The 20,790-nt window shown below is 41.0% G+C and overlaps 1 protein-coding gene and 1 long non-coding RNA gene across 3 annotated transcripts in view; both read right to left on the bottom strand.

Annotated features, from left to right (window-relative positions):
* The window catches only part of UNK (unk zinc finger), a 33,934-nt gene extending 22,649 nt beyond the window's left edge, over positions 1-11,285 (bottom strand). The window contains exon 1 of one of the 2 annotated variants that reach the window (XM_037810837.1): positions 10,849-11,285. In XM_037810837.1, the coding sequence (XP_037666765.1) occupies positions 10,849-10,952 (104 nt within the window). In that variant the 5' untranslated portion in view covers positions 10,953-11,285. The remainder of the gene's footprint in view (positions 1-10,848) is intronic. The other variant, XM_037810836.1, reaches the window with a different exon arrangement.
* On the bottom strand, positions 1,344-10,832 carry LOC119514993. Its single transcript, XR_005212906.1, has 3 exons — positions 10,139-10,832; positions 6,890-7,144; positions 1,344-5,470 (listed from the first exon to the last, which is right to left on the bottom strand). It is a non-coding gene; the product is annotated as an uncharacterized LOC119514993 (long non-coding RNA).
* Positions 11,286-20,790: the final 9,505 nt, after the last annotated feature.

Below are 20,790 nucleotides of genomic sequence, written 5' to 3'. Positions count from 1 at the left end.
TTTCATGCAGACAGGTAGTATCAAATGCTATGAATCCACAGGCACTTATTTTTGTTGAGCAAATTTGTTGCTTAGAAGACATTTCTAGAAATCCATCATAGTCTTGATACTTGCCTTTTAATCACCTCCAATTGAAGGTTTGGTGTCAACTCCTCAGTTGCACAGGTAAATGGGATTTTGAAATAAGGAAATTTCCTTTGCACTCACATTGAGATCCCAAAACACTGCTTAGAACTATGATTTGTTTGGAAAATATATCCATGGTAATAAGTTTATGTCGAAATGGAGCTCTTGCTTTAACTTCTGACAGTATAGGAAGTATGTAAAGCAGCTTGGTACAACTTGTGATTCAAACGACAATAGTTGTCAACATGACTACTGCAGTATCAAGTTTGCATGTAGCGGTTTGCCTTGCGATTTTGGGTTGAATTCATGAAGAAACTCCATAAAGTCTGCAGCAGACACTAACTTTCAAAGCCATTCACTGTTCAATAATGGTGGTTGAGGGCAGTTGTTCTCATTCAGAAAATTTTCAATCTCAGCTCTAATTTCAGAAAACTACAAGAAACTTTACCACTGCTAAGCCATCTAACTGCTATGCGGTAGGGCAAGTGAGATAATTCAGCTTCTATTTTCGACAAAAACTCATAGAACCCATGACAGTTAAGTCCACAAGAGTGAATGAAGTTCATCGCAGATGATACTGGTTCAATAAACACATGTTATTCAAATATTTTTCAAAAGTACCTGCTGATGAATAATACAATGAATAACCAGCCATAGGCTTTAAACCTGTTCCGTTTTGCTAATGCTGCTGTTATGCAAAATACCAGAAATGGATTGGCTTTTATAAAGGGGTTTATTTGGTTACAAATTTACGGTCTGAAGGCCATGAAAATATCCAAGTTAAGGTATCGACATGAGTATCCTTTCACCAAAGGAAGGCCAATGGCGTCCAGAAAACCTCTGTTAGCTGGGAAGGCATGTGGTTGGCACCTGCTGATCCCAGGTCATGTTCCAGCTCCTCTCTCAGCTCCTGGGCGTTCTTCAAAATGTTGCTCTTGGGGTGTTTTGCCTTAGCTCCCCCAAAGCGTTGGCAAAAGCCTGCCTTCAACGGCCATCTCCAAAATGTCTCTCTCAGCTGCTCTGAGGTCCTTCTGTTTGTGAGCTCTTTTATAGGACTCCAGTGATTAAATCAAGACCAAAGCTGAATGGGCGGGGCCACACCTCCATGGAAACAATCCCATCAACAGGTCACACCCTAATCAAAGGTATTACTAGTCACATCTCCATGGAAACAATCAAAACGTTCTAACCTGAACCGAATTAAAAAAAAAAAAAAGGTTCCAACCTAATCCACATTAATATGTCTGCCCCCACAAGACTGCATTAAAGATAACGGCGTTTGAGGGGACATAATACATCCAAACTGGCACAACCCCTTACTTTTTCACAACCTTTGTAAATCTGTCCAACAGAACCTTTTTCTGTTCCACATCAGTTTAACACTTAGCAGATTATACTTCAGGGTAGACTTTGTTTTCTTAACTCTGAAAAGATTCTCTCCTGCAGTTGTTCCAAGTAGACTCTTCATAGAAGCTAATTTTCAGTCACTTCAAACTTGGCAATGACTCCAGGAATAACAATTTATTTATTGTAACAGTAACACCTGTCATATCAAGAGCCAAGGAAAACCACAAGAAATCATCTGCCTTGCTTTAAAATTGACTGAGATCATTCCTGACCTATGTCCTTAACTCTTCGAGAAACTGTTCTTGTGAAAAGCTAAAAGTCTTAAGTTTATTTTCTGTGGACACACTTCTTCAGCTGCTGCAAACACAATTAACTCAACATCGGTAAACAGTTTTCTTTGCTTGGCTAACAAATGAATTGCTTGGAAACTTACTTCAGTTGTAGCCTTGTTTTCTTTTTTCTGTGAAGAATTCTGCTGATGAGATATTCTTTTAAATTTTCTAATTTGTCTCATCACTGCTTTCCTGGGAGTTGAGAATACTGTGATGAGTGCTTAACCTGGTAATGAAGTATTCTTTTAGCTCAGCTATAGTGTAATTGCATAATAAACATGATGTTTTACCATCTATTTTGATAACAAAACAATCTACACTCCACTGTACCTTAAAAGTATAACATTCCAAGTCCATTTTTCTCTTCTCATTTTGAAACATGCATTAGTAATAAAAAATAAAAGTTGTGGTAGGCTGATGCACATGGCCCTGGAAACACTTGCGAATTATAACTGGGTCAGCACGATTTGTAATGCACCAAGCCGCAAAGTGATGAATGACACATATGATCTCTGTCACAACCACTCAACTCGGCTGTTACAGTGTGAAAGAAAGCAGCCACAGATATGTAAATGAATGAGCGTGGGTTCCGATAAAAGTTTATTTATGAACACTGAAATCTGAATTTCATAATTTTTACGTGTCATGAAATCTTTTTTTCAACCACTAAAAAATGTAAAAAACATTCTTAGTTCACAGGCCACACAAAAGCAGACAGCAGGCTGGATGTGGCAAGCAGGTCAGTTTGCTGACCCCTGCTCTAAAGAGTTGGCATTCTCCAACACATCACATCCCGGCCTCACATCTCCACACTTTCGATCATGTTGTTCCTTTTGTATGGATCACCCTTCCGGCTTCTTCTCTGCTGTGAGGGATTCCCTGACCCTGCCCAGTGGTGTGCATCACCCCCTTAGTGAAAAGCAAGATGTGAGCCTGACAAAACGGTTAAGCCGACAGAATACACTCACTCCAGATGCCCCTCAGCCTGGAGGACACGGGTCATGATTTTATAGCTAGAGGGGCCAGCGAGCTTGAGGAAGCACCTGTTCCTGGAGAGCTGCCCCTCTGCCAGTCAGTGGTTGTCACTCACCAGCCTTGCACAGCACCTGGTAGAGACCTGGCAACTTGACAGATCTGCCTCCATCCCTAATAAACCACCAGTGTTCAACTTTATTCCAGCTAGTTCATTAAAAACTGAATTTCGTATTTTTAAACAAACATACAAGTTTTATCATGGAAAATGCAAGAAAGGGCCCTGTTCTTAAACATTCTTTATTGAAATCTAAACACATGATACGATTCTGCAACTAGCCTCAGAGGAAAGGAAAAAAAGTCAATGTTAAAGATTGTTGTAGTATCTGTAGACCCAAATGGCATTTATCTGTAATCTTGTTTTGCATATTCATATTAACCCTACTAGTTACTTCTTTTCTTCCCCATATATAACTCCTCAAAAGAAATTTTGTCATAGAGCTCACAGTTGATGGTTTATCAAAGATTCTTCATTTTTAAATTTGAGAATAAAATATATTTTGTAACTTTGATGAGAATATTGTAAGACATACAAAGAATGGATTAGGAATCCTAATTATGTGTCCAACTATGAATATATTTCTTACAATTTGCTGAAAATGTTTCCTCATTTTTGAAGAGCTGATAGGTAAATCACTAGCAGTTCTAGATGTGATGTTTATAAGGACACACATACACATTATGTTTTGACATCAAATATAACCCAGAAACCATATAACTTTGTAACAATAACCACACCAGTGACAGTCACCAAAAATGACTTTTAAAAACAAGGCCAAATAAAGCTGAAATTGGTGGTGGGCAAATATTTGGACAATTCTGATGAACTGCTATCCAGCCATGGAGATTTGGTTTCCAAATCTTCTGAAGTGATACTGGTTTAGAACATTTTTCTGTGGCAGAAAAAGGAAGCTCAGATAGTACTATTCAGACAAATGAAGTAAATGTCTAGTGGATTTCTGAGTCTGAACCTTTAAAGTCAGCCTTTGATCCAATAACATGCCATTTGCTTGCTTAAATATCTGTAACACTTGTCCTGTGGGTGCCTGTGTATGTGTCTGTGCATTAGAATAGTTTCATGGTCTCTAGGAAGTTCATACTGGCCTTAAGATCTTACTCTATCTGCTCCTTGGTTGAAGGCATGTTATTGCCTTTTTGTATTCACTATGGCATAACTGGCCTGCAAAACCTCTAATTTAGGAACATTTTAGTGTACCCATTTAAATTGATAGGTTATTTTATATGCAGTTTTCTGTATAACAAAGTATTTGGCCCCATAGAAGTGGATCGATTTAGATACATCATGTACCATACAAGCAGGTGATGGAGGCTGTACAAAGAACGGAGACTGAAGAAAATGCGAACGGATGGGGAAGAGAGGATTGTGCTCTGGAAGACAACACTGATCCAGGCGTGGGCTATGAACTGAAGAATGTTTTAGCATGGGTGCAGCTAAAGAAGGCATTTGACAAAGGCTGCTTAAGGAGGTAGCAATCCAACTGAAAGCAGTGACTCAGGACTTGTTCAAATTTTGGTAAGAATAATACTTAGGCTGTGGTAAGTGCCAGGCACTGTCTTAAGCACCTTACAGATATTAACTCATTCGCGAGTCGGGCTCTACAGGTATCCCCAGGAAACTGATGCTTCAAGGGTAAGTCAGTTGTCCAAGATCCCACAACCAGGAGGTGGCAGAGCTGGGCTTCCTACCCAGCTGGTCTGGCTCTGGAGCAGTGCTCTTAGTAAGTCTTAACTAAGCTTTAATTGAGCTAAAGCAAAACCAAAGGTAGTAGCAAATCGGCCTAGGTGTCTCTCTAGAAGCAGTTTAGACTATATTAGGGAAAGTTTTTGACAGGTGGTATTACAATATGACAAAATAAGTTACTAAAATAAAAACAGAAATGTTAATTTTAACATGCTCTACTATATATTTAATACACATTTTATGTACTGGTTATAGAATACTCCTAAAGCAACAGTAAACTTTAAGTTTTTTGTTTTTCTTAAATAATACAAATATTGGTCTCTAAATTAGATTTGATTAGGTTTGATTCACACAAATCCTGAAGTGACAGGTCACCAAATGCCTAAACCTCTTAGCAATAAAAGTGACATTAAGAAGACAGAGTAATGTTTTCACCAAAATTAATAAACACTTAGATAAAAACTATGACTTTTAAGTCACAAAACACCAGGCCAAAGGTTTTATCAACCTCTTCTTCCCTGAACACGACCACCTTCCTTCAGTGAGGGTAGTTTTGTGAACAGGCCAAAATTCCGTAAGAAAGCAGAAACTTGGGCTATCGGCCCCCTCATTAGAAGCCATTTTGTTAGAACTTAAGGTGACCATACTGTGTTTTAAATACCAATATGTTTCCTATTAGTCAATTCATGAATGTGAAAAGCAAACTGTGATATAAAGAATAAGGAAAGGGAGGAAATATTTCAATAAGCTCAGGTACGGCATGATGTTACTGTCACAGGCCTCAGTATCTTCTTTACGTCCTAAATAAATTGAGCAACCAACAGGAAAAAGATCGTCTCACAGAAAACGCTATGAGATTTTTAAGTTGCTAGACTCTTTTCCATCTTCTCCTCCTCATCAGTTCTTGATAACTGTTGTCAAACTCTACACACTGGTAAAGAAAAAAGGGGTGAAAGTTGACGGATTTTATAGAGAAGAAATCAAAGTTTGCTGTGATTATTTGAACGACAATATTACAGCCAATGACATGGTCTTAAATGCCTAAAATACGTAGCCTATCCTTAAGGAAATGCCCAGGAGAGCTTTAAAAACAATCACCACAACACCTGAAGAACGGAATCTATTACATCTTAGCAGGACAGCAACCTTCTTTCCCACCTCCCACCCACCCTAGGAAGTAAACAGTTCATTTTATAAATACAGTAGGAAAAATCTGCTTGCTCCCTTTTAAAAGCTGTCAATTCAGAGATACTTTTAGAGAACAACTACCAATAACTAGGAGCCTCAAACTTGCAGTGAGTAAACACTTTTTATCTCAAAAGCATCTCCACAACCTTATATGTTGGAGGCATTCACCTAGAATGGCTACATGGAGACTGAGCCACCGAGAAAGCTGGGAAAATGGCACCATGGAGCTTTTCACAAGCTGCAAGCTTTCCCACATTGCACCGATGCTGCTGAGATGGAGGCAGCCAATGTGCCTAGGTCTTCTCTTGTAATAGGAACTCCTATGCACTGATTATTTTTTAACTTGTTTTTTTTAACTTGAGATACAATTCACGTATAATTCATATTAAAGTGTACATTTCAGTGGTTTGGAGGATAATCACTATCTTGTGTAACCATCACCACTACCTAATTCCAGAACATTTCTATCACCCCAAAAATAAACCCCATACCTATTATCGAATGTACCAAGTTTACCCAAACTTTCTCCACGGATATCTCTGCTGCCCAGGCAGGTATTTTAAGATGACTGGCTGGGATGAATTTATAGAGTATCTATGGTAAGAAAACCAGAAAGCTACATTGTCCAGAAGGATGCTGAACCCATGTTAGCAATTACGCTAATGGAATTTTTATGTATTGGCTAAGAATGGGAGGGAAACTTACATTCAACTTCCATCTTCACATAACACATTAGTGTGCCCCCAATTCATCCAAGATGTTAAAAGAAGGGAATACAATCTACTAGGATTAGCCATAGCTGTTCATAGTTGCAATTTCAAAATACAGAAGATGCATATGGATAGTGGGAAAACCTCCTTTAGTATCAAGCATAGCTGGATTAAAAAAACAACAACAACAAAACAAAAACTTAATCATTAAGCAAATACTGCCTGGTTTGGGGAAACAATCACTAGATCAGTCCACCATTCAAAGTAATGTAGCTTTAAATGCAATCTTACTTTCATCACTCTTCTGGCCTCAGTCTCTCCTAATAAGAAAAATAACCTTAAAGCAAAGCTCTGGCAGGAAAGCCTGCAGATGTGTGTTGGTCAGCTGTTGCAGGGGTCTAAGTACCTAAGTGTGCTCATGGCTTCTAAGACACACAGGAAGGAGACCTCACCTTCAGGCATCAGGGTGTTGAAAGCGGGAGGAAGTAGGTCCACGAGGGTATCTTGCTTTTGTGCACTTATCTGGGGTGCTATTTCCAGAGAAGGAGCTCCTTTATAGAGTGTGCCCAAGATGGATTTCTCTAAGTTGCTCTCAGAGTTGTCCAGCTGCCCTCACCAATAAGTCAGTCTTTGTAGGTTGATAGAAACCATCAGTCAAAGCAGATGCTTATGGATTGTGGGGAAGCCTTCTTTAGTATCTAACATAGCTGGATTAAAACAAAAAAACTTAACCATTAAGCAAATCTTGACTTTAATCATTAACTTAGATTATAGCAAACATCAACCAAGTGCTAAGCTTAAGAGTCTACCCCTTAGCAAGGGCACTTAACACATTAATGGGCATTTGGATGACTTGTTTGAAGGCCACCACGAGCCCTCAATTTTTGTCTTGCAAGAAATAAGCTGTACTTGATAAACAAGTAAATAAGATCCAGAAACGTCTATTGGTAATTTACCTCATTCTTGCAGTGGTTGCTAAGTAACACTTCCAGTGACTTGTGTTGTGCAAAAAGTTGTACTCTGGTAATATATTTACAATTTCACTGCAATTTGCAATAATGATTTAAATACATGTTCATTTCCTGAATTTCCCAAAACACAATCAGATGCAATCAAGTGAAGTTCATGACATTTATATAATATATAAAATAACAAATCTGCACCAAAAAGTTATCTATGGAACTTCTGCTACTTTCTCCTTATTTACAGACGCCCAGGAAACAGTCTTAAATTAAAATGACACCTGGGTAGAGGAGGCTATGTAGACCACATATGTTCTGTCTACCCGTAACAAATCACCCAGTAGCCAGAAAGCTCCAACAATCAATCACTAGACTAGAATTTCATTCTCCTTTAACACAAAGGCATTAGGAAGTCTGAGAATCAACCTGAGTTGAGGAATCCAAAATTGATTTATGTCCATGTAGTATATTTCCTCTTATGGGATCAAAATATTGAGGTCAGAAACCTGAATATTTCAGACGGCAGTTTTTTGTGTCCTTTCAACTATACATTTTTAGTACTATAATTGTTATGAAGTCAAGAGACCAAAGTTAGCTAAACTTGTAGATACATTTCTGGATGTAACTGCTCCAAATTTCCCACTCTTAAACCCATTATTGGACTTGTTCTGAATAAGGCTGGATTACGTTTAGTCCTTGAAAATAAAAAGACAAATTGCCTAGCAAGAGTAGGCCACACGGCTCTTGTACTAAAGAGAATTAATACATGCATATTAGGATTTTACTCAGCAGTTGAAGCTATATAACATGGGAAATTCAGCTATAACTGAGTATTTTCTAAAAGGGTTGGATTCCTCAGGCCCAACATCAGTGCTTGCCACACACCAATCAATATTTGCTGAAAGGATTATTTCAAAGTTTCCCTGAAAGCAAGATTATTCAAGAGTTTAAAAAACAATACCAACAAAATCATTTTCCTTTAAACTATATTATGAATAATCCTCTTGGCTTTGGAAAAGGAGGGCTCAAACTCTAGGACTTTAGCTGGGGCACAAGAATAAAGGGCAAGAAAGGCAAGTCATAAAGAAAGATAATTTTTGGTCTTGGTGGATTCAGTTGTGTCAGTCAAGACGGTCTGCCATTATGATGCGTGAGACTCAATTTTAACACAAGTTTCTTCTGGATTACTGCAGGGGCTATGCTCTCAAATAGTTTCAGGTATACAATATACAAAATTAATGTAATTAATGTGCAGTAAAGTTGCAAAAGGTAAAATCTTATGACAGGTAAAAAAATACAAACTTTCAAAACAAACAAACAAACAAAAATGGGGGGGTGTCTCTAAATCTGTATCTGACAAAGGGATCAATGCCATATTCAGATTGGAACAAATTCTGGAAATTCATGCTGCAAGGGAGAATGAAAAAATGCTAGGCAGCTCAAATTTCTGCAAATATTGAAGTCAAAATGTTCCAATAAAAAAATATTGAAGTCCCAAGCCCCAAAGAAAAAAAATGGGCTCACCTAAAAAAATAATTCAGAGCCCCCAAGTGTACTATGCCATCATCTGTGTCCTTGTGTTCCCTGCTCCTCAGGCATGGGGTGTCAAGGGGAAGGAGTTTCCAAATCATCACAGCTTCTAAACTCCCATAAATACATCAATGAAGGCAACTAATTTCTCTCTCTTATTTGGAGAGCGAAAACAACAAACAAACATACAAATGAACAACCAACAGAAAACAAAGAGACGGTGACACCTACAACCTTCACTCACTCAACCAAGCTTGGATGCTTCTTGTACTCCTGTTCATTTAAAGACCCCTGAAGAGCAATGTCTAAATTACTCTGTACCTACCCCATAAGGAATGGGAAGACAGATTTTTAAACAAATGAGTACCAAGAGGACAAACACTCAGATATTAACATTTACACAGCTATTGACTTGTTTCAACTGTCAATTCCTAGAGGATCAGAAAGCCTTTCTAATATAAATTCCATAATATACTCAATGACAACATGACACAGAGAGCCACATAAGTAACACAGTTGGCTGAAACCAAGACTCGTGTTACTCAAAACGTTTATAGGTGTTACACTGAAAAACTTCATCTGGGCAATCAGAGATCACAAAGAAATTCCAATTACACAAAGTTTGCAGATTTCCAAATCAAGATCACACTGGTGCGTGACCACACCAACCATTCAAACGACCACCTCGCCAAAAGCAACAGGACTGCACAAAGCACTCCAGTAACAAAGGACCAGCAAACCAATGGCCATGGTAGCAACAGTTGAGAAAAAAGCTTCAATGATTTCCGTCAGCAGCAGAGAATCCCACAAAGAACCCGATACTCTTCCTGTCGCTGATGCTCCCAATCCCAGAATGGTTTCCCAATCGGTCTCACTTCTGTAGGTGCGTGACAAACAAAAACTCCTGTCTACTTTTAGTTCTTTCTTCTCCAGCAGATGCTTCCTGCCTTGGTTCACTAGGCGGCACTGCTGTGTGGCTCTTAAGGGTGTTCAAACCCCAGGTTTCACTATCTCCAGCAAGCCTGAGGGATACCCGTCGGGGATCCCTCTAATCATGCACATCACCGGGAGAACCCGTGGGGATATTGGAAACCAACATTTTGCTTAACAGGAGGGACTGCCTCTTCTTCATCTTTGCTTTCTCCTACAGCACCTAGCACTGGGGGGCTGCTTCATGTGCCTCAAAAGAAAATAAAAACAAGGACCTACCCTTAGACCCAAGCAGATTCCCCAGGAAGAGGTCTTCCATGTTACTGGGCTCTCGCAGTGTCAACTTTTGGGGTTCCCTGTGATGCCACATTTCGGCTGGGCCTGCGGACCTGCTTGGACCCCATCACCCCGGGGGTCCTGGACTCGGGCTGGGTCAGCATAGCTCGGAAAGGGAATGGTCGACAGGAGCCCGTCTTTGCTTGTTTACCTAAGTTAACTGTCTAAGTGGACTCAGACAAGCGTGGCCTTGTGGACACAAAGGCCTCCTGTGCACGGTACTTGGCATCTCCTGACAGGACTTCACGCTAATCCTCATTCACCGGCGCTTCTGGGGCTGGCACCTACGGAACTCATCTGGCTCGGGTCTTGGACTTTGTATCGCCCCCAGAGAGCCTGGTACTGTGGTTTTACGGTCTGAGGAACAGTCAGGCCTCGAAGGCCCGGCCTGAGATGTGTGCACTCCGCATCCCAAGCGCCCGCCTTCCCCACTCAGCAGCCGGGACCGAGTTTCCCGCCCCCAAGGCCCGACCAGAGGTTTGTGGCAGTTGGAGGCAGTTGGGACCGGCCCCAGCAGGTTGGAACCGGTCTGGGCCGGGCCGCAGTACGAAGGGGGGAGGGAAAGGCCGCCTCGCGCTCTCCCTGCGCGCGTGACTCACGCTGGCCGCTGACGTCAGGCGTGCGCGCGCGGCGGGGGGGGGTGCTCTACGTACGTGTAGTGCTGCGGTTTCTCGGGCTGTGCCTGCAGCACCTGAGCGGTAGCGGCCGGGGGCGCCGAGGAAGATGCGGAGCCGCCGGGCCCGGGGCCCTTCGACATGGTCCTGTCTTCCTGCCTCTTCGCCGCTCCCCTTTTATTATTCAGTCTGCGCGGTCCGCGCCGAGGACCCAGTACGCCTGCGCCGCGCCACAAGAACGTGAAGACCCCCCGCACCGCAGCAAGGGCTACTGGGAGTTGTAGTCCACTCTGCGGCTGGAGTTTTACCGTCGGTAGAGGGTTGCTGCCAAAGGACAGGACCACAAGACCCAGAGATCCCTGCGGACGGTGTCCCGGATGCTGAGAGCCCGCGACCGCTTCTGGGTATTGCAGTTCTCTGCGTTTCTCCCTGCCAGCGCGTTTCCAGTTCCGTAGGAAAGCCTCCGCTACGAAACTGGAGCCCGGGGAGGACAGGGGGGCTCAGAGCTGGGGAGCCCTAACGATTTCGGCGAAACGGTCCCAAGTGCACATTCACTGCCAGCAGTGAATCTGGCGATACTGAGCCTCCGTGCTTGGGTACACCTTGGGCACGGTTCTAATGCCGGCTCAGAACAGTGCCTCTGAGCAGTGTTTAAGAATCTTTGTTGTTGTGTCTTCCTAGCTGTGGGCCTTTGTACCGCAGGCACCTGGAGTTCGCCGACATCCTCCTCGCCCCTTCAGCGGGACTACTGAGAGGCATGAAGGAAGGTCTGCTGCTTGGAAGTCCGTTGAGACGGCTTTGCTGGAGAAGAGCTCCACGCTACGATAGTCTGCTCGCGCATCTTTGTTGAGGCGCTCCGTAAACCTTTGCCAACCCTGAAACCAGGAACTCCACGCCCTGGGTCCCTTCTCAGCTCTACACTTGGCCCGACCAACTTGTTTCCAGCACCTTAGGGGCTAAGGACGAATATAATCTCCGTGTAGTCTGGTCTTTCAGGTACTCTGGCAAGTTGCAAGGGTGTTGAGAAGCAAAACAGTAGTAAAGTGTCCAGAAGAAGGAGCTGGCTCGAGTAAAGGGTGCGCTCTATCATGCACTCCAGTTTCCTTCTCTGGGTGTCAGCTTTTTTATTTGTGAAAAGAGCCTTTCCCCTCCACACTTCCCACCAGACGGGCAGAGTTCTTCACCTTGTGGCCTTTGTAATATTGTCACTTGTCCCAGACCTCGGCATTTAATTCTGTGAGCTTTAGAAAGTTCATACATAGGTTAACGCTTGCCATTTTGTTTTCCATAGTGAAACTGTTATAAATAGTTTCTTTTAAGATTGATTACATTTTGTTAGACAGGATTATGTTAACTAATGATTATCTCATTAACGAAAACATTCCGAATCGCCTTAGGGGTGAGGGAGTTTTTTTTTTTTTTTTTTTTTTTTTTTTTTTTTCTTACAAAACAAATTGTACTTTCGATTGTTTACAGTACCATTACATAGTTGTACATTCATCACCTAAATCAATCCCTGACACCTTCATTAGCACACCCACAAAAATAACAAGAATAATAATTAGAGTGAAAAAAAGCAATTGAAGTAAAAAAGAACACTAGGTACCTTTGTCTGTTTGTTTGCTTCCCCTACTTTTCTACACATCGATCCATAAACTAGACAAAGTGGAGTTTGGTCCTTATGGCATTCCCAATCCCACTGTCACCCCTCATAAGCTACATTTTTATACAACTGTCTTTGAGATTCATGGGTTCTGGGTTGTAGTTTAATAGTTTCAGGTATCCACCACCACCTACCCCAATTCTTTAGAACCTAAAAAAGGTTGTCTAAAGTGTGCGTAAGAGTGCCCACCAGAGTGATCTCTCGGCTCGTTTTGGAATCTCTCTGCCACTGAAGCTTATTTCATTTCCTTTCACATCCCCCTTTTGGTCAAGAAGATGTTCTCCATCCCACGATGCCGGGTCTACATTCCTCCCCGGGAGTCATATTCCACGTTGCCAGGGAGATTCACTTCCCTGGGTGTCTGATCCCATGTAGGGGGGAGGGCAGTGATTTCACCTTTCAAGTTGGCTTAGCCAGAGAGAGAGGGCCACATCTGAGCAACAAAGAGGCATTCAGGAGGAGACTCTTAGGCACAAATACAGGGAGGCCTAGCCTCTCCTTTGCAGCAACCGTCTTCCCAAGGGTAAAACTTATGGTAGAGGGCTCAACCCATCAAACCACCAGTCCCCTATGTCTGTGGTCATGTTAGCAACCATGGAGGTGGGGTAGGCGAATACCCCTGCATTCTCCACAGGCTCCTCAAGGGGGCACCACAACTTTTTTTTTTTTTTTTTTTTTTTCCTTGTTTGTCTTTTTTCTTTTCTTTTTTTTTTTTTTTAACTTTCCCTTCTTTTTTCAAATCAACTGTATGAAAAAAAAAAGTTAAAAAGAAAACAAACATACAATACAAGAACATTTCAAAGAGACCATAGCAAGGGAGTAAGAAAAAGACAACTAACCTAAGATAACTGCTTAACTTCCAACATGTTCCTACTTTACCCCAAGAAAGTTACATACTATAGCAACATTTCAGTGAACTTGTTCCTACTACATCCATCAGAAATTAACAGACCATAGTCATTTCTGGGCATCCCCAGAATGTTAAATAGCTTATCTGTTCTTCTTGGATTATTGTTCCCCCTTCCTTAATTGCTCTCTACTGCTAGTTCCCCTACATTCTACATTATAAACCATTTGTTTTACATTTTTCAAAGTTCACATTAGTGGTAGCATATAATATTTCTCTTTTTGTGCCTGGCTTATTTCGCTCAGCATTATGTCTTCAAGGTTCATCCATGTTGTCATATGTTTCACCAGATCGTTCCTTCTTACTGCCACGTAGTATTCCATCGTGTGTATATACCACATTTTATTTATCCACTCATCTGTTGAAGGACATTTGGGTTGTTTCCATCTCTTGGCAATTGTGAATAATGCTGCTATGAACATTGGCGTGCAGATATCTGTTCGTGTCACTGCTTTCCGATCTTCCGGGTATATACCGAGAAGTGCAATCGCTGGATCGAATGGTAGCTCTATCTCTAGTTTTCTAAGGAACTGCCAGACTGACTTCCAGAGTGGCTGAACCATTATACAGTCCCACCAACAATGAATAAGAGTTCCAATTTCTCCACATCCCCTCCAGCATTTGTAGTTTCCTGTTTGTTTAATGGCAGCCATTCTAACCGGTGTTAGATGGTATCTCATTGTGGTCTTAATTTGCATCTCTCTAATAGCTAGTGAAGCTGAACATTTTTTCATGTGTTTCTTGGCCATTTGTATTTCCTCTTCAGAGAACTGTCTTTTCATATCTTTTGCCCATTTTATAATTGGGCTGTCTGTACTATTGGCATTGAGTTGTAGGATTTCTTTGTATATGCAAGATATCAGTCTTTTGTCAGATACATGGTTTCCAAAAATTTTTTCCCATTGAGTTGGCTGCCTCTTTACCTTTTTGAGAAATTCCTTTGAGGTGCAGAAACTTCTAAGCTTGAGGAGTTCCCATTTATCTATTTTCTCTTTTGTTGCTTGTGCTTTGGGTGTAAAGTCTAGGAAGTGGCCTCCTAATACAAGGTCTTGAAGATGTTTTCCTACATTATCTTCTAGGAGTTTTATGGTACTTTCTTTTATATTGAGATCTTTGGTCCATTTTGAGTTAATTTTGTGTAGGGGGTGAGGTAGGGGTCCTCTTTCATTCTTTTGGATATGGATATCCAACTCTCCCAGCCCCATTTGTTGAAAAGACCATTATGGCTCAGTTCGGTGACTTTGGGGGCCTTATCAAAGATCAGTCGGCCATAGATCTGAGGGTCTATCTCTGAATTCTCAATTCGATTCCATTGATCTATATGTCTATCTTTGTGCCAGTACCATGCTGTTTTGGCAACTGTGGCTTTATAATAAGCTTCAAAGTCAGGGAGTGTAAGTCCTCCCACTTCGTTTTTCTTTTTAGAGTGTCTTTAGCAATTCGAGGCATCTTCCCTTTCCAAATAAATTTGATAACTAGCTTTTCCAAGTCTGCAAAGTAGGTTGTTGGAATTTTGATTGGGATTGCATTGAATCTGTAGATGAGTTTGGGTAGAATTGACATCTTAATGACATTTAGCCTTCCTATCCATGAACATGGAATATTTTTCCATCTTTTAAGGTCCCCTTCTATTTCTTTTAGTAGAGTTATGTAGTTTTCTTTGTATAGGTCTTTTACATCTTTGGTTAAGTTGATTCCTAGGTACTTGATTTTTTTAGTTGCTATTGAAAATGGTATCTTTTTTTTGAGTGTCTCTTCAGTTTGTTCATTTCTAGCATATAGAAACATTACTGACTTATGTGCATTAATCTTGTATCCCGCTACTTTGCTAAATTTGTTTATTAGCTCTAGTAGGTGTATCGTTGATTTCTCAGGGTTTTCTAGATATAAGATCATATCATCTGCAAACAATGACAGTTTTACTTCTTCTTTTCCAATTTGGATGCCTTTTATTTCTTTGTCTTGCCGGATTGCCCTGGCTAGCACTTCCAGCACAATGTTGAATAACAGTGGTGACAGCGGGCATCCTTGTCTTGTTCCTGATCTTAGAGGGAAGGCTTTCAGTCTCTCACCATTGAGTACTATGCTGGCTGTGGGTTTTTCATATATGCTCTTTATCATGTTGAGGAAGTTTCCTTCAATTCCTACCTTTTGAAGTGTTTTTATCAAAAAGGGATGTTGGATTTTGTCAAATGCTTTTTCAGCATCTATTGAGATGATCAATTGATTTTTTCCTTTCGAGTTTTTAATGTGTTGTAATACATTGATTGTTTTTCTTATGTTGAACCATCCTTGCATGCCTGGAATGAACCCCACTTGGTCATGGTGTATGATTTTTTTAATGTGTCTTTGGATTCGATTTGCAAGTATTTTGTTGAGGATTTTTGCATCTATATTCATTAGGGAGATTGGCCGGTAGTTTTCCTTTTTTGTAGCATCTTTGCCTGGTTTTGGTATTAGATTGATGTTAGCTTCATAAAATGAGTTAGGTAGTGTTCCATTTTTTCAATGTTTTGAAAGAGTTTGAGTAAGATTGGTGTCAGTTCTTTCTGGAAAGTTTGGTAGAATTCCCCTGTGAAGCCATCTGGCCCTGGGCATTTATTTGTGGGAAGATTTTTGATGACTGATTGGATCTCTTTGCTTGTGATGGGTTGGTTGAGGTCTTCTATTTCTTCTCTGGTCAGTCTAGGTTTGTTCATATGTTTCCAGGAAATTGTCCATTTCTTTTACATTATCCAGTTTGTTGCCATACAGTTGTTCATAATATCCTCTTATAATTTTTTTAATTCTTCAGGATCTGCAGTTATGTCACCTTTTCATTCATTATTTTGTTATATGGGTCTTCTCTCTTTTGATTTTGTCAGTCTAGCTAGGGGCTTGTCAATCTTGTTGATCTTCTCAAAGAACCAACTTTTGGTGATATTTATCCTTTCTATTGTTTTTTTGTTCTCTATGTCATTTATTTCTGCTTTAATCCTTGTTATTTCTTTTCTTCTACTTGGTTTAGGATTGGTTTGCTGTTCATTTTCTAGCTTCTTCAGTTGATCCATTAGTTCTTTGATTTTGGCTCTTTCTTCCTTTTTAATATATGCGTTTAGTGCTATAAATTTCCCCCTTAGCACTGCTTTTGCTGCATCCCACAGGTTTGGTATGTTGTGTTCTCATTTTCATTCGTCTCTATATATTTAGCAATTTCTCTTGCTATTTCTTCTTTAACCCACTGATTGTTTAGGAGTGTGTTGTTTAACCTCCAGGTATTTGTGAATTTTCTAAGTCTCTGATGGTTATTGACTTCTAATTGTATTCCATTGTGGTCAGAGAATGTGCTTTGAATAATTTCAATCTTTTTAAATTTATTGAGGCTTGTTTTATGTCCCAGCATATGATCTATTCTGGAGAAAGTTCCGTGAGCACTAGAAAAGTATGTGTATCCTGGTGATTTGGGATGTAATGTCCTGTAGATGTCTGTTAAATCTAATTCATTTATCAGATTGTTTAGGTTTTCAATTTCCTTATTGGTCTTCTGTCTGGTTGATCTATCTATAGGAGAGAGTGATGTGTTGAAGTCTCCCACAATTATTGTGGAAACATCAATTGCTTCCTTTAGTTTTGCCAATGTTTCTCTCATGTATTTTGTGGCACCTTGATTGGGTGCATAGACATTTACGATTGTTATTTCTTCTTGCTGAATTGCCCCTTTTATTAGTATGTAGTGGCCTTCTTTGTCTCTCAAAACATCCCTGCATTTGAAGTCTATTTTATCTGAGATTAATATTGCTACACCTGCTTTCTTTTGGCTGTAGCTTGCATGAAATATTTTTTTCCATCCTTTCACTTTCAGTTTCTTTGTGTCCCTGTGTCTAAGATGAGTCTCTTGTATGCAACATATTGATGGTTCATTTTTTTTGATCCATTCTGCGAATCTATATCTTTTAATTGGGGAGTTTAATCCATTTACATTCAACGTTAAAACCGTGAAGGCATTTCTTGAATCGGCCATCTTATCCTTTGGATTATGTTTGCCATATTTTTCCCTCTCTCTATTAATATCCTTTATTGTACCCATACCGAATCTCTTTAGTACTGAACCTTTCTCCAAGTCTCTCTGTCCTGTCTTTGTTTCTCTGTCTGTAGGGCTCCCTTTAGTATCTCCAGTAGGGCAGGTCTCTTGTTAGCAAATTCTCTCAGCATTTCTTTGTCTGTGAAAAATTTAAGCTCTCCCTCAAATTTGAAGGAGAGCTTTGCTGGATAAAGTATTCTTGGCTGGAAATTCCTCTCACTCAGAATTTTAAATATATCGTGCCACTGCCTTCTCGCCTCCATGGTGGCTGCTGAGTAGTCACTACTTAGTCTTATGCTGTTTCCTTTGTATGTGGTGAATTGCTTTTCTCTTGCTGCTTTCAGAACTTGCTCCTTCTCTTCTATGTTTGACAGTGTGATCAGTATATGTCTCGGAGTGGGTTTATTTGGATTTATTCTATTTGGAGTTCGCTGAGCATTTATGATTTGTGTATTTATGTTGTTTAGAAGATTTGGGAAGTTTTCCCCAACAATTTCTTTGAATACTCTTCCTAGACCTTTACCCTTTTCTTCCCCTTCTGGGACACCAATGAGTCTTATATTCGGACGTTTCATATTATCTATCATATCCCTGAGGTCCATTTCGAGTTTTTCAATTTTTTTCCCCATTCTTTCTTTTATGCTTTCATTTTCCATTCTGTCATCTTCCAGGTCACTGATTCGTTGTTCAACTTCCTCTAGTCTTGTGCTATGAGTGTCCAGAATCTTTTAATTTGGTCAACAGTTTCTTTAATTTCCATAAGATCATCCATTTTTTTATTTAGTCTTGCAATGTCTTCTTTATGCTCTTCTAGGGTCTTCTTGATTTCCTTCATATCCCGTACTAGGGTCTCATTGTTCATCTTTAGTTCTTTGAGTAGCTGCTCTAGGTGTGTCTCTTCTGGTCTTTTGATTTGGGTGCTTGGGCTTGGGTTATCCATATCGTCTGGTTTTTTCATATGCTTTATAATTTTCTGTTGTTTTTGGCCTCGTGGCATTTGGTGACCTTGATAGGGTTCTTTTAGGGTTTGTAGACCAGTTGAAGTCCTTATCTCTAATTTATCAGATCTACAGCTTCGTGGAGTACACTTTCTCTAACTAACCAGCAGGTGGCGTCCACGAGCCACCTGTTCTCCACAAGCCAGATCTCCCCTGCTTAGCCTTTTTGGTGAGTGGGGGAGTGAGTCTTGTGGGGCCCAATTGGTGTCCCAAGCTTGCGTGTGTAGTTGGTGTTGCCTGCCCTGTATGTGGGGCGTGTTTCTGGGCAGTCGGGGAGGGGGGGTGGCCCTAACAATCAAATCTCCCTGATGATCCTAGAGTTTTAAAGCTACTGCAATAGTCTAATCCTTCAGTTCAGTCCTGCCACAGTTTGTCTCTGCCACTGACCCACAAGTCTTTGGTATTGGCGTATGGCTCCTGAGACTTGCAAGTGGGCCCCTCTTCCAGGCTGTGCACCCCAGGTCCTCTGTTGAGGGATGACTGTGCTATGTCACAGGTGAGTGCCGTCCCCCCAGGGCAGTTCTGGGCTGCTGGGCTGTGTTGGGAGGCTCCCAGTCTGCTCAAATGATGGCTGAATGGGGCTCTGTTAATTCACACTGCTCCCCCTTCCCAGCTCTGGGACATTCAGCTGAGGTTGCAGGGAGGCTAATGTCCACACCCAGTTTTGTGGTGTGTGCCTGTTATTTGAAGCACTTCCGTCACACTGGGTTGTCTGGGGCAGCTCTGGGCTATGGGGCTGGCGATGGGCAGGAGTGTTTCCTGTCCACCAGGATGGTGGCTGTGAGCGGACACCCCCCTTTTCTTGGGAAGTTGTGTTGTTTAGTGAATTTTCTCAGCCACTGGATTATTGCCTTTTGTCTCAGAGCTCTCTTAGTTCTGCTCTTGACTTGAGGTGCCCAAATTTCAATTCTTTGAAGCTTTCTGTATTGAGCTTCTTAGAGTAATTGTTTTAGAAAAAGCAAAAAGGATTTAAAAAAAAAAAAAAAAAAAAAAAAAAAACGGCCCTCCTCAGAGATCTAATGGGTTATTGAAATGCTAATAGACAAAGCAACCAGGGCCATTAAGGAAAAGTGCCCAGGGCAGAGAGATCAGCCTTGCTTCGGGATTTGCATATGCGCCTCCAGGCCTGATCTCCGCCCTTCCCCTTTCTGTGTTCACCAGAACTCCAAAAATCCTCTGCTTTTATTTTGGAGTTTTTCGTGTTGTTTTTTTTCTATGCCTGTCTCCTCTCTGCTGGGCTGGCTGCTCTCAGAGTCTCTGGTGTCTGGCCTCAGTCTATCTATGGTTGGAGTTTGAATCAGTAGAATGAGTTTCCAATAAGAGCAGCCACTGGAATTCTCCCTTCTCCTTCCTGGAGCTGACAGCCCCTCCTCCCCCGGGACTGAGCCTGGCAGGGAGGGGCGCGGGTCCCCTGGCCGCAAAAACTTACAGATTTCGCTGATCTCAGCAGTTCCACGTTTTCATGAGTGTTGTATGAAGTATGCCCAAAGTCAGATTGCTCTCTGGTGTCCAGTCCACGCAGTTCCTGGCTTTTTACCTACTTTCCTGGAGGAGTAACTAAAACATACAGCTCACCAGTCTGCCATCTTGCCCCGCCTCCTGAGGGAGTTTTAAAATGACGTTTATTTTATTTAGTTCCAAGTAACGTCACATCAGAAGCCAAATTGTCAGCCTACAAAGTGGAGAACTGGTGTTTCCTAAACAGGCGAAATCAATTGTTTAGTTACTAAAATGTTCGAAGGTGAAAAATTCCCAATGGAGACATAAAAGTTTTAGTGTTGCTCTAATCCTATTAATTTAAATCCAAGTAGTTGATTTATATGTTACCCTCAAGCATATAAACATGAGTGTGGTTTGACGAAAGAAATTGAATTCACAGTCTTAGGTTTTAAATAATAGATATATAATAGAGTACTTCAGCGTTCATAGAAAAATTGGGAGATGATGTCATCAAAATGCTTAATTTATAAACAAGGAAACAAACCCAGAGAGGTTAAGTAACTTGCCCAAGGTTACTCAGTAAGTTAGTGACGGAACAGGAATTGGGACAGTAGCCTACACACTGCATCATATCCAGCATTGTTTTGATCGTAGAGACATTTTCCTTTCTCCCTTCTTTCCTGCGTTGCTTTTCCTCCCCTGTCCTAATTTGTGGGGAATAAATTTACTGTTACTACTGCCAAGTAAGAGGGACAAACTGTTTCCACTAATCGCCCTTAAATGGCTGCTGGGCATAGTATGTGTAAAAATCCTTACCTTGTTTCTTCCAGAGCAATTTTAGAGCCTTTCTACTTAGCAAAACTGGAAGGAAAGTAACTGGAGTGCCCTTCCCCTGGAAGACATGGAAATGACA

Source organism: Choloepus didactylus, chromosome 18 (assembly GCF_015220235.1).
Source record: "Choloepus didactylus isolate mChoDid1 chromosome 18, mChoDid1.pri, whole genome shotgun sequence".
NCBI classification, from domain to species: Eukaryota; Metazoa; Chordata; class Mammalia; order Pilosa; family Megalonychidae; genus Choloepus; species Choloepus didactylus.
The sequence above is the reverse complement of the archived record's forward strand: the minus strand, read 5'-3'. Positions and strand labels throughout refer to the sequence as shown.